Consider the following 13,760-nt stretch of genomic DNA (forward strand, 5'->3'; position numbering starts at 1 on the left):
TAGGAAGCAGCCCAGCGAAAGAGCAGCAAGGTGTGGGACGGTGCAAACCTTAGCTGCTGGTTTTAGGGTCCATGGGCTGGAGCCCAAAGAAGTAAACAGGCTTTGGTTCCCTTACCAGCCACTGGGGAAGTGGCACCATTGAGGGGCAGTGAATTGGAAGACTGCCTGGGCCAGTCGGTACAGAGAGACTTTGGTACATACACCGCCAGAAGAGGAAAACTACAGTAACCTGGCCAAAGGCCCAAGCCACGAAGAGAGAGCACCATGAACTGTAGAGTGAGAAAGAGGCATGGCAGGGAATGTGAATGAGCTGCAGGAAGAGGTGTCAGACTGGCAGAGCTAATCCCCAGACCAGCCAGGATGAGACACCCTCGTAGTGAGAGCACTCCATGACACCTAACAATTTTCTTATCACTATTTTCTTCAGTCTTGAAACTCTGTGTTCCCCACAGCCAGGTCATTGCTGCAGTCAGTATCTTTCATTCATCAGGTTTCCTCATATTCCAACATTCCGACCCATGCAGCAATTATCAGCATTACAGTTGCCTCATATACGCTGACTTTCATTATCGAAATGTCCTTATCCTTCCAGTCTTGCCAAGCTTTCTGAATGCCATAGTAACTAGTCTGATTCTTCTTTTTATGTCTTCTTCACAATTCCCTTTCTTCTATACTAGCCAAGTTAAACACATTTTTTCCACTTGTTCTAGTTCTTTGTCTCTGATTTTACCTTTTCCTCTATTCTTCTGATTCTTCTCCATGCTCGTCTTCAGTCCTAATTTTCTGCCATCCCGGTTTTCTTGTTGGTTACTCTCTGTAGAGCCTCCTTGGTCAGTGCTAAGAGGTCAATATCATCTGTGAAATTATGGTTAATCACTGTCCTCCCACATAGCATGACTCCTTCCATTTCATCTGTCAGTGCTTTAGCCATTACTGCTTCCAGTACAAAGTTGAGCAAATCTGGTACTAGCATGCATCCTTGTCTCACTCCTACAGTCGTCATCTTTTTGTCAACTTCTTGTATACTCTAACCACACTCATTGGCACGCTGTATATGTTTTCTGTTAGTTTAATCAGTTTCTTGAAGATACCATATAATCTCAAAAGTTGCCACAACCTTTCTGCCCGATGTGACCAAAAAGTTGTTTGATGTCTATAAAGTTGTTTTACAAGCTCGATTGTAGTCTGTGTACTTCTTCAAGATCAGTCTTATCACAAATAGCTGATCTATTGTACTTCATCCTAGTCTAAATCTGGCCTGTTCCTCTGCAGCCACTGCTTCCACATCCTTCTTCTCTGCAATGTCTTGGTGAATGCTTTTTGAAGCACACTCCTTAAGCTGACTCCAGTGTAGTTCTTATTTTTGCTCTTGTCTCCAATTTCCCCCTCTAAGATCGGTGCTGCTATTGCTTTCCTCCATTTGCTCAGCCCTTGCTCTTGTTTGCAAATGTTGTTGAATAGCTCGTGCATCACCTTTACCATGTGTTCCTCACTTGCTTGCAGCAGCTTTGTGGTTATGTTCTCACTTCCCAGTGCCTTTTTCTTTTTCAGCTGTCTATAGAGATCCTTACTACTTCTACAAATTCTGGCTCTCCCTTGTTCATACTGGAAAACTTCTCCAGGTCCTTTTCATCTACTTGTGTTCTGCATGTTGTACTGCTCTTCAAAACATTCATTCCGTTGCTTATTCAGCCACTCTCATAATCCCATTTTTTACACTCGTTCATATCTCTTCTATGATCGTTTCTTCTTTCACCAAAAACTGATGGTTTTTCTTTGTGGCTTCTTTCTATTCTTTCCTACTACCTGGCTCTTTCAATTTGTCCATGTAATAGATCTTAGTTCTTGGCACATTTTTCGGTTGTTCTCAGCTTCATGCTCATTGACGCCAGCAGTAATTTGTGACCCAGTCCAATATCGGCTGCAAATGATCTGCATGATAACCTACTTGATTTCCATCTGTGATTCACAAATATGAAGCCTATCAGAGTCTTAGTTTGCCCACCCTCCCCAATGTCATCAGACGCTACTGGTGTGGTGCTCTGCTCTGTTCAAAGTTGAGATCAATTGGCTGTGTGTGTGTTCCCTCTGTGTGCTGCCCTGGCTCTGCGCAGATAGCTAACACAGCAGACTCCGAGAGACCACAGACTCAAGTAAGGTACGAAGGCACCCGGGTACAGTTTCCAGCTCCCTGGCATAGAAGTCCAAGGTGCTGCTAAAGTGCTGCTAACTAGTACATATGTGCTCCCTGACAATGGACCAGCTCAGTCAGTGGCGGGACTTTCCACTGCCCCCTAGGCTGAACAAAGACATCCATTCAGGGGTGCATTCTTATACAGAGGGACAAACAAGTTACACATCACTCCTGACGTATTGAGGTGCAACCCCTCTACGTAGCAAGGTGCCACTTCTCACCTTGTACATGTTGGTTCGAACAAAACAACTCTATCCATCATATTACCCCTTTGGCCCTGTCATTGGGATGGGTCAGCTTGTTCCTTGTTATCTGTGTGGAATGTACAAGTATGCAAATGTTCTGATATCTGGTGTCCAGTACCTTTTAGGTACGTCTCTTTTCGCAGCATCAGCCCTGTCCTTGCCAGCTTCTGTGAGCAGGGCCTGCCTCTGGCTCACAGCTTAACTTTGCTTTATGTTAGCAAAGTCTTGACCATTACTTTAGTTCAGGCCTTGGGCCTCTGATACCAAGGTTTATATCTCAGGGTCTCCTCTTACTACACCCCACATATCTCCTTGTACAGATTGGTTCAACACAGGGAATGACAAGCTTCTTTTGTCATATCCCCCACCCCTAACCATAACCACCATGGCAAAACTGAACAAGCAGCTGAGTGTCAGCCTGACCCATGCTAGCACACACTGGCTAGAAGTGTCCCCTCTCTTAGTTGACATCTTACTGAACAAATGCAATAGCAGAGCTAGAACAAATGCTATGGGCCAGAGAACCATGTGCAAGATGGGCTTCAGCCATGAATGTAAGGTATTGATACAATGTGGAAAACTTCCAGTTATAAGACAGGGGGAAAAACAACAAATACCCCAGGTTGGGAATTTTGGGAAGGTGTTGGGGGTCTCCCAGAACTCAAGTTGACTGTGGCTTACTAACTCAGCAGCACTTAAGCTTCAACAACCCCCTGATGGGCCATCTAGTATGAGCTTAAAGCACCACTTAACGCAAGCTAGAGATTCTTATGTGTGGGCAGGAGTCAGGCTGGGGCCAATACTCAAGTTCTATCTTGAGCTAACACTGCAATGAAGACAAACCCTTAGAAACAACCCTCAGCATGTCTCGAATGTTTAAATGCATACTGATGGCTTGTCTGCTTTCAAATATCTCCTATAGCATGTAATGCAGGAGCTCATTATTACCTATTTTTCTCAGGTGACAGTATAAATGGATGAGCGTGTGTGCTGTGCATAGGATCAAATTAAGAGCTATGGTGATCGTTTATTGTGAATGATAGCTAACAGGACTAGCATTCGCTCCTACTTGAAAAGCATGACACTTTTAAAATGCATCACAGAAGAGTTATTGTCATACCATTAAGTGTTTATCATGATGAGGTTGAGCCATTTATGTGCATTTTATAGCTTCTAGCACTGAGAATAGTGTCACATTTTAGGTTAGCCCGCTTACTTTGAGTAGTCATAGTTTTTGATTTGCCCAGCCAGGACAACATTTTCACTCCAACTTCTGGGCCTGAATGGAAAAGTTAAAGAATTGAGATTAGAAAATATGTACTGTATCATAAATAAAAAACACTCATAATTGTAATGAGAGGTGGGTAGAGAGTGGAACCCAAATTAAGTAATTGTGTTGCTAAGGATCCGTAAACAACACTAACTATAGAATTGTCTCATCCTCTTTCTGCTATCTTCCTAGGAGAAAGGGCAGTCTTAAAGGTGATCTGCAAAAGAAACTGTTGTTGCCCTGTATTGAATTCTTATGATATATAACTGTGGCTCAAAATTGTTGATCTCTTCAAAAACAAATCTGTTTGTTTTTTCCCATTGGAAATGTCAGTCCTGTTTCTGCAGTCACTTTCACCAATGCCAAGTGAATATAAATACTGTTTGCTGGTTTGGTAGCTTTTTATAGTCACTCTGCCCTCATTTTTCTCTGGTGTACATAATGGCACAAGGTGGCTTATGATGAAGAATCAGACCACTCACGTCTTAGATTCATTACCTTTTGCTGGAAGACTGGAGCAAAGACATACTTTATAGGCTGCCACTGAAGCCATAACTTTCCCAGCCTTCAGCTGAGGGAGGAGAAGAGGACTGGTTGAGTCTGGCTGTTTTAAAGTAATTTGCATGTTTAACCCAAGTCTAACATTTAAAACAATATCAAAATAAACTGTTTTGTTCCCTCTCTAAACCTTTAGCTCCCTGAAATTACAACTCAGCTCTGCTGCCCTCACAGGGCTTGCTAGATGGACCAGCTCTTGCTTTCAATGCTTGAGTATACTCTATGTGCCTGTGGGTGGGTGAGGGACAGCTACCAAAATGCGACCAGCCCTATGTCCTTTCAACGTGAATATAATGTCCCTGTAGCAGGTTTTCTGGCACGCAGAAAAGGGAAACACATGGCATAGGCAGATCTTCACTTCTCCCACCATGTTCTAAGTCCCTCTGGCCAGGATCCATGAGTGAGGTGTGGTGTGGCTGCCCTTCCAGGGGCCAAATTTGAGTGAGTGGCATTGCAACATGGCATATGGTGTCACAGTGCCATATGACCCCATGTGCCATGTTACAATGAGCAGAGCAAAGAGCTGAGCCCATCCCCACAGGCAGGGGCGGCTCTAGAAATTAGGCTGCCCCAGGCAGCGCGGTGTGCTGCGCCGCCCTTCCTCGGTCCCGCGGCGGGTCCCCTCTTCCCGCGGCTCCGGTTGAGCTCCCGCGGCATGACTGCGGGAGCTCCACCGGAGCCGCGGGAACAGCGAACCTCCCGCGGGCACGGCTGCGGACGGTTCGCGGGTCCGGCGGCTCGCTTGAGCTGCCGCAGTCATGCCTGCGGGAGGTCCAGCTGAGCGCGGGGACGAGCCCCTCCGCAGTCATGCCTGCGGCAGGTCCGGTCGTCCGCGGCTCCGGTGGACCTCCCGCAGGCATGACTGCGGCAGGTCCACCGGCCCAGCCTGCCGCCCCCTAGATTTGGCCGCCCTAGGCAACAGCTTGGTTTGCTGGTGCCTAGAGCCGCCCCTGCCCACAGGACAGGAGCTTCCACTGTGGAGTAAGTGCAGGGCAGGCTTGCTCTCCAGCCCCATGTGAAAATTTGTGTAATATGTCTCCTGTTGTCAATGACATAATACACTTGAACAGCATTGCCAATTGCCATGGTAAGTCCCCATGGTGCAAAAAAAATTGCTTAGCAGCTCCATAGCCTGTATTATCAGAGTTTGGTCAACTTGGTGATTTGTTTTCTGTTGGTCGCCATCATCACTTGGTACAAAGAAACCCCACCTCCATGCTACCTTCTGGGTTTTAATGCCTGACTCCACTGCTATTGAAGTCACTGACTTCAACAGGAGCAATCCCTTCATATTTGTGTAAACAGCAGAAGTATAATCGACAAGCAACTTAAATGCATTGGATTGCAATGTTTTGATATTTGGTAAAGCTTCACAGAATTGTTGGCACATTTTAGTGAAAGACTTCCTCTCTCCTTGTTTCTTTTTCTTATTTTTTGGAACACATGGTTAACATATGAACTACATAAGAATTCCGGGTCATACTGCAATATTGGTTTTATTCAAATTATAGTGGAGTCTGTTTTAAATGCCATACTTTTGAATGTTGTTATAACATGCCATTTGAAATAAAAATCCAAAAATATAAAAGCTAAAAAGAAAAAATACTTTGACAGACGTGATAAACCTTAGGAAAGCTACTGCTTCAGTTCATTGGCATTTTAAAAACATTAAAACCGAATGTTAAATAAAATGAATGCAGAGTCCTTCTGCATGGATGAAAAAAGAGGTCCTTTTATTCAAAAGGGCAATTCTGACTCTTCTACTGCAAACAATTCCCCCTTTTAAATATACTGTGACAGGAATTAAGGCTTAAACATCCTAAATTAACTGTCAGTGGGGCTGAAAAAGGGGCTCTGTGAAAGCATTATGAGTGTTGCATGACTGAGCGATGGGCAAGAGGCTTTGTGTAGGAGACTGTTATGCATGGTGCCAGGAGCTCTGTAAAAAGGGCTGGGGGTGCTCAATGCCCAAGGAGAGCTGATGGGTTCTGGGAGGATGCAAGGGGACTAAGGGGAGAAGGATGTTTGGGGCTGCAGGAGGCAGGCTGGTGGGTGCCTGAGAGAGGTGGGACACGCAGGATGCTGGGTGGTTCTGGGTGGCTAGGGGGATGCAAGGGGCTGAGGCAGTGGGTGCTGTGGGGGTTCTGTAGGTGCCCAGGAGGGGCCTGGCTCATCCCCTGCCCCTTATTAGCTCCCCCACTGTCCCTACGCCTGTGAGTGGAGTTCAGCTCTGCCCACTCTCTTTAGGAGGGGATTTCCCCTTTCCTGTTGCAGTTGGCCAGACTCTGGCTTGCAAAATGCGGCTCCTCCCCGGGGTCCTGCCTCAGGGGAGGGGTGACTTGGAGCAGAACATTCCGCTCCCTTCGCCCCCGCTCAGGCGCTGCGGTTGCGTTGCGCGCTGCTGCCGCCGCCAGGGGCCGCCCCGAGCGCCTGGTCCCAGCCCCGTGCGGCCGCTAGGGGGCGGCGGCGGCTTGTCCCACCCGCGCCGGCGGCGATGGGCTCTGCCGGGCGCTACGGGGCTCTGCGCAGGGCGGAGCTGAGGCTGGACTATCTCCACGCCAACTCGTGAGTGGCTCGGCCAGGCGGGCGCGGGGAGCTGTGCCTGGTGCACGCCGGGCCCCCGGCCGGTCACAGCAGCCTGGGGCACTGCGGGTGTTGGGGGGCAGCGGCAGGAGGCGTGAGCCGCTGGGTAGCGCGGTGGGTGCAGGCCCTGTGCTTACAGGCGGCTCAGGCAGCGGGAAAGGGCTGTTCCCTCTCGGTGTGTGCTCGGGCTGCTGAGTCATACACTCTCAGGTCTTCCCCCAGTAAATGGTCTGTTCTCTTTAGAAGGCTAAAACTAAACCCACCCCACTCCCCCTCCGGCCCGGGCCCCTTACACTCGCCAGCTCACTTTGCAAGGGGAACTTTCCAGCTGTTATAAAACCAGTTCCTATCCAAGTGTTGGCAATTCCCTTTCAACAACATAGGGCAGTGGTCCCCAACCTTTTTGTGGCCAGTAGCACATTCATGTTTTCAGAAGGGTGTGGTGGGCGCCAACAATTTTTCAAGGCTTATTTTGTATTTGTACATTAAATAATATGAAAAACATTATATTTAATATTACATAATATATGAACCCATAAGATAAAAAAGGTAATTTTACATGTAAAAGGTATTAATTAAATTATTTGGCAATTACTCTTTCACCTTACCATGTGAATTTGCTCTTTTTTATCTACCTGTAAGAAAAATTAAGGAGTTTTTACAAAATAAATATCATAAACAGTTTTCATCTTATTTATTTTTAAAAAGTAAAACATTATTGAACTGCTGGTCCAAATATATTTATTATTCTTACTTTAACATAGAATGAAGCCTGCAGCCCCGGAGTTCTCTGCCCCTGGCAGGGTCGGGGCCATGGCTTCGAAGCCGGAGACAGAGAACGCCGGCGCCCGCAGCCTGCAGCCCTGGAGTTCTCTGTCCCCAGCAGGTGCAGGGCTGTGGCTTCTCTCCCCTGATGGGCATTAGGCGGGCCACGTGCCTGCCGGGGACAGAGAACACTGGTGCCCGCAGCCCCGGAGAAACTGGAGAAAAGCCGCAGCCCCGCGCCTGCCAGGGACAGAGAACACTGTCACCTGCAGCCCCAGAGTTCTCTGTCCCCGGCAGGGGGGAAGCCAGAGAGAAGCCGCGGCCCCGCGCCTGCCAGAGACAGAGAACACTGGTGCCTGCAGCCTGCGGGCCCCGGAGTTCTCTGTCCCCAGCAGGTGCAGGGCTGTGGCTTCTCTCCCCTGCTGGGCACTAGGTGGGTGCACATAAATGCCCCGGCGGGCGCTATGGCGCCCCCGGGCACCACCTTGGGGACCACTGACATAGGGAATGTCTTTTAAAATAAACCTCTGCTGTCTCCACTCAGTCTGTAACAACGACTGCTTCCACAGCACTTGCATCTGTAGCTCTCGAGCTTTAAAAGGGTAGGTATGCTATTTCTCAGGTAGGGAAACTGAGGCAGGGGGTTAAAGCATATATTTTCAAAAACATTTGCTACTTCTGGGTACTTAATTTTCTGCCCCAGAGTGCAGCGTTGTTCTTTTCCTGAAGCATTGAACATCAGCAACTGAAGGCAAGGGGAATTGCCAGCATCTAAGCACCCCAAAATAGCAAGCATTTAAGATAATTTGGATTGAGTGACTTGTCCCAAGGGACCTACATCAATTTGATAGCTAAATTAGTAACAGAACTATACCCCTCTGACTCCCACATCTATGCGCAGTCCATTTGACTGTAGCTTCCTGAGTTCAATAAAAGTTGGTTGTGGGGAGGAAAATTTAGCTGGTCTTCCTGCATGAAAAGCTGAAGAAATCTGGCAAATGTTAAGAAGCCTATGATGTGTTCCTATCTGACGTGCTTTCTTTTCCTGCGTATTTTGTCTCCCACGCTTGCACCACCACTGCAACTCTAGTGGCAGTAGCAGCCATCGCTGCTGCCTGCAGGAGACTGAATCAGCACTGGTCACAAACTAGTGTACACTGGCTGCTGTTGTCTTAACTATTGTCTTCTAATCTTGCTGAGACATAGGCAACAGTTTTACACACTAGCAGCTAATCTATTCTGGTTCTCCCTTGAATGGGTTAGGTAACAGTGGCAAAAAAAAAAATGCTGTGGTTGTTGGAGTCCCAGGCTGCATCTGCACTAGAAAATGCTACACACATTTTTTCCCGCCTTTGTGCCAACAATGACTTAAGCACTGTTGTACATAGTGCTTGGGTGGCTTAAAAAACTCTCTTTCTAAAAGGGCTTGGGCTCTGTCTAGTCTAGCACTTATGTTACTGCTTGCACTGGTGTGGCTGCACAATTGCTGGAATATGGGTGCAAAGTAAAAGTAGTTTAGTTAGGACAAGAAGTAATGATTTTTATTACCACTTAAATAACCTTTTGGGTGGGAATTGAAGGATATTGTTCCTTACGTGAAAGAGCAGAGTTTAAACCCTCTCTCAAGAGTCCTGTGTTGCTGTCATGTTTCATTTTTGTAGCTCAGAAGTTTGAGATGTACAAATAAACAATATTTGAATTTCAGATGCTCTTTTAATGTTAGAATAATGCTCTGCCAAAAATTCTTCATTGAGAGTATAGGATTTTGAGGACAAGCTTTAGTCTATAATGTGTCTCTTTATATCTCCCTATAATAAAACTTGAAAATACAGTGTTAAAATGAAAAGTCTGACAAGTTCCGTAACTAGAGCACCATTAGTATTCTTGCAGGCAGCAGTGGGCATTATCAGCTGTTGGTGTGACTTAAAGCACAGTTGTATTTAACACAGTTGAGCTAAATCCCTAACTCTGTGGAGAATGCCACCTGCCTTTGAGTCAGTCTGTTAATCTGGCTCCCATTCTCCAGCTCCTGTACCTTAAATCACCTGCTGTTGCTGAATGCAGGATGAATTGATCCTTATGTGCAAGTTTTTATTCTCGGATGCACAATTGCCCAGATGCATTGTTGGGGCAGGAGAGGTGGCAGAAGCACCACAGATTGGCCACAGCTGGAGGTAGGACCACGAATGGGTCTAATGCTCCTGAGTTGGTACAAGGAATCCTCTGAATTAGATGTCTGGCTGGTGGATCTTGATCACATGATCAGGGTCCGACTGATTGCTATATATGGGCGCAGGAAGGGATTTCTCCTGGGTCATATTGGTAAGGATCTTGGAGGACCTTCCTCTGCAGCAAGGGGAATAGATTGCTGTTGGGATTATCTAGACATAACTCACCTAATCAGTTCCTTGCTATTGCAGGGGTCTTTGGCATTGGTAGCACCTCAGTCTCTCCTGTTCTCTGCCAGTGGCACACAATAGTTTAGATGCTTGAGGATGAAAGTGCTTACTTTAACTAAAGTTATTGGGTTCAGTGTGGGGTGTCTGGTGTAATTTAATGGCCTGTGATATACAGGAAGTAAGCCTAGTTCAGTGTTTTCACCCTTTTTTCATTGGTGGGCCCCTAAAAAATGTTGAGTGGAGGTATGGACTCCTTTGGAAATCTTAGACATCGTCTGTGCTCCCCAGGGGTCTGCAGACCATAGGTTGAAATTCACTGATCTCGATGATCTAGTGATCTGACCTTGAACTATCTGAAAATATGAAATTGAATCCTCCTTGGGGAGATATGGCCTGATTTTAAATCTCATTAGAATAGTAAATAGAGAGTAAACGCACTGGGAATGGAGTTACACTGTTGTGAGACCAGAACTAGGCTCAAGAATATTGATGTCTATATAGTTCTTAATAGGTCGTAGCATCACAGGGAGCTTGTATTGCTACTTGCCAGTGCCACAAAATGAAATTAGCTTTTTCTACAAACTTCAAAAAAAAATCAACAGTGTACAATTTTTTTTGGCTTATATCGTAGCAGAAAACAAGCCCTTTTAACTGCTTCACCACTAGGGTAGTGAAAATGTTCTGATGTGTAACACGCATAATTAGAGAATGCAATATACATAACAGGTTAAAGTGCAGAGTGACCAGCATATTCCGCCTGCAAATTCAGTTTTTAGAAATCTTTACCACTAACCTTCACAATAGTATGTGTGTATTTGAATCTTAAGTTAAAAGCTGCTTTCATACAATTTCATGTATTTCAGTGTCAGGAACTGAACATATTTCTTATGTAGATTCCATAATACACAGATATTACCAATTGCTTGTAGGTTTTAACCAACTTTTACCTTTATTTTAGCACCACTCACAACTTTCTCTTTGGAGCGATTGCTGAACTGATTGACAACGCCCGGTAAATATTATACTTGTAGGACCCAAGTTCTTTTATTTATGGGTTTAAATGTTTTGCAAGGCTGACTCTGCCAGTGAGAGGTGGAGAAATGTTTCCACAGGTGAAAGTGATAAAGTAATTTTTAGGATTGCCCGACACCTTGTCTACACTACAAATATTTTGCTAGTTTGTCTATCTCAGCATAGCCTCCTAGTGTCAATGCTGTAACATAGACACGGCCTAAATTATATACAAGTGTACTATGGGACATGATCTCAGTGAAACAGTACTTGTCCTACTTCAGTTTTAATTGTTCTTCATTAATTGAAGTTGTGAAGCATTTTAAAGCGCTAATTCTGAGAGGCCGGGTGCCCCACTGGAATTGAGGTCACTGAACATTTCGTAGGGCTGGTCCCTCAAGTATCAGGCCTACAGTGTGTCTCACTAGCAAATCATGGTAACTTTAATGATTGAATGTAACCATAAAAGGTCTGATTCTGCAAACTAGGTGTGATACTTACTATTCACAGTAGCAAACGCTATGCTCAGTGTTTAAAGGCTTGGGTGCAAAGACTGCACATAAGGTGACAAAAACAAGTAAGTTCAGACTTAGGTGTCTTACGGAGGATTTGGCTGCAGGCCTGTTGTGTAGGCCTCACTGCATACGTGTTCTCTCTCAAGTGGGTTAATGCTGGGGTGGTGTTACATACAGGGCCAGCTCTAGGATTTTTGCTGCCCCAAGCAAAAAAAAAAAATTTGGCCGCCCCTCCTCCCTTTTTTTTCATGCCCCCTGGCCCCTCCCCAACTCCACCCCTTCTGAACCCCTTCCCCAAATCCCCAGCCCCGCCTCCTCCCCCGGGCGTGCAGCATTTCCCTCCCCATTAATTCCTGGGGCACCCATGACCTCCCACCCTAGCTCACCTCCGCTCCGCCTGCTCCCCCCCCCCCCGGTGTGCAGCCGCTCCGCTTCTCCCCACTCCCTCTCAGGCAAAGGAGGGCAGAGAAGTGGAGCAGCGGCGCGTTCAGGGGAGCAGGCGGAGCAGAGGTGAGCTGGGGGGGGGCGCAGGAAATAACGGGGGATAGAGGACCACTCCCAGCTCCAGCTCACCTCCGCTCCACCACTGCCGCCTCCCCCGGGCGCCTGCCGCTCAGCTTCTCCTTCCTCCCAGATTTGCTGCACAAAACAGCTGTTTCGTGCACAGCAAGCCTGGGAGGGAGGAGGGAGAAGAGAAGTAGTGGTGGCGCACGGAGGCGAACTGGTGGGGCAAGTTGGGAGGGTGGGGGCACTTTTTCCCCATGCCCCAGAGTTGGCACCTATGATGGCCGGCGCCAGAATGCTGCCCCTAGAAATGTGCCGCCCCCAGCACCTGCTTGTTTTGCTGGTGCCTGGAGCCGGCCCTGGTTACATATGCTGAGGCCAATCCTATACTCTAAAGTTAAATTGACAGCTATATTGCTTAAGGATGTGAAAAACCCATGCCCTGAGTGATGTAGTTAACCGGCTTAACCCCTGGTGTAGACTGTGCTAGGCTTGATGGAAGAATTCTCCTGTTGAACTAGCTACAACCCCATGGGGAGGTGGATTAAGTAAACTGATGGGAGAACCCCTCCCATCACTGCAGTGAGTGTCTACACTGAAGTGCAACAGCGGCACAGCTGCAGCATTTCAAGTGTAGACAAGCCCAGTGTGGTTAATAGTAAATTGATGCATGAGAAGTCCCCTTTATTCTGCACCCATTCATCTGCTTTCTTTGTACCTCTTCCCCTTTTTCTTTTCCCTTCTTTGTGCTCTCCCTTCTCATAATATAGAGTGTTTCCAATATGCCCTAACCCCTAGGGCACATCTGCTAGTTAATGTTGACTGGGCTCAGGTCTTGGAAATGGCTGTCCAACACACTCTGAGGAGATACTTGTGATTGGCTGTAGTTTTGCTAGCTGCAGGGACCCCAAAGTATCAACTAACTAAAACATTTTTATTGTGCACACATACAGCTTCATTTTAAGAGTTTAGTTGTTTTAAACAGGTCCAATTCTTTCAAGTATGCAAAATGATTAGTCACACTGTGCGTGACTCACTAACTGGGAAAGTATTTCATAATGCAAAGCTGGTTTTTGTAGTTTGTGCCACAATGCTCAAACATGGAGAAATTGAATTTTTAAACTTTTTCTTTAACTTAGTAACTTTGAGTATAGCTAAAAATAAAATAGCTCCTAGGGTAATGCTAGGTCTTCAGTGTGCTATAGGTTTAACTACTACCAGTTTTCAATGCACAGTTTTCCTATTATCTCCAACTTCAAGTGGCAAGAACTAGAATGTCAGACCCTGTTTCTGTTATGAAACATTTTTAAAATAGAAAAGATAGCTGCCTGGTTAGACTCATTAAGCTAAATTCAGTAAGAATAACTCTTCAAGTACCAAGAAAAATCTTGGCTGGCAGAAAAATCTTGACATGTCCTTTCAACTTGTGCAATAGAATTTTGCTAGTTAAAATGAAAGTTTGGGAGATATATTTCTGATGAATGAATTTTGCCGGATAGTCATTAGGTATAGGCACATGACAAGCAAGGAATGACTCCTCAAAAATATGCTTTGTTGATTGACATGACTAGTGTAGGTAAGTTTTAGTTCTTTATGATTCTCCATGGCATTTTAATAAATGTTTCTAGTATTTTTAGTAATATGAAGCCTTGGGAACTCTCTATTAAATACTTCCTAGTAAATAGAGAGGTGACCATTTTATTTTGCATGTGACTT

The 13,760-nt window shown here is 46.0% G+C and overlaps 1 protein-coding gene across 12 annotated transcripts in view; it reads left to right on the top strand.

The window, feature by feature from the left end:
- Positions 1-13,760, top strand: part of MORC1 (MORC family CW-type zinc finger 1) — a 169,986-nt gene that overhangs the window by 38,672 nt on the left and 117,554 nt on the right. For 5 of the 12 annotated variants that reach the window (XR_005582899.1, XM_039481905.1, XM_039481914.1 and 2 more), the window contains exons 1-2: positions 6,724-6,832; positions 10,973-11,026. Coding sequence is in view for 4 of the 12 variants with exons in the window: in XM_039481905.1 (XP_039337839.1) it covers positions 6,762-6,832; positions 10,973-11,026 (125 nt within the window). In the remaining 8 variants the exon portion in view is untranslated. Of the gene's footprint in view, positions 1-6,723; positions 6,833-10,972; positions 11,027-13,760 lie in introns of those variants that run through there. The other 7 variants (XM_039481931.1, XM_039481924.1, XM_039481940.1 and 4 more) reach the window with 3 other exon arrangements.

The sequence above is a fragment of the Mauremys reevesii genome, linkage group 1 (genome assembly GCF_016161935.1).
Source record: "Mauremys reevesii isolate NIE-2019 linkage group 1, ASM1616193v1, whole genome shotgun sequence".
Classification (NCBI taxonomy): domain Eukaryota; kingdom Metazoa; phylum Chordata; order Testudines; family Geoemydidae; genus Mauremys; species Mauremys reevesii.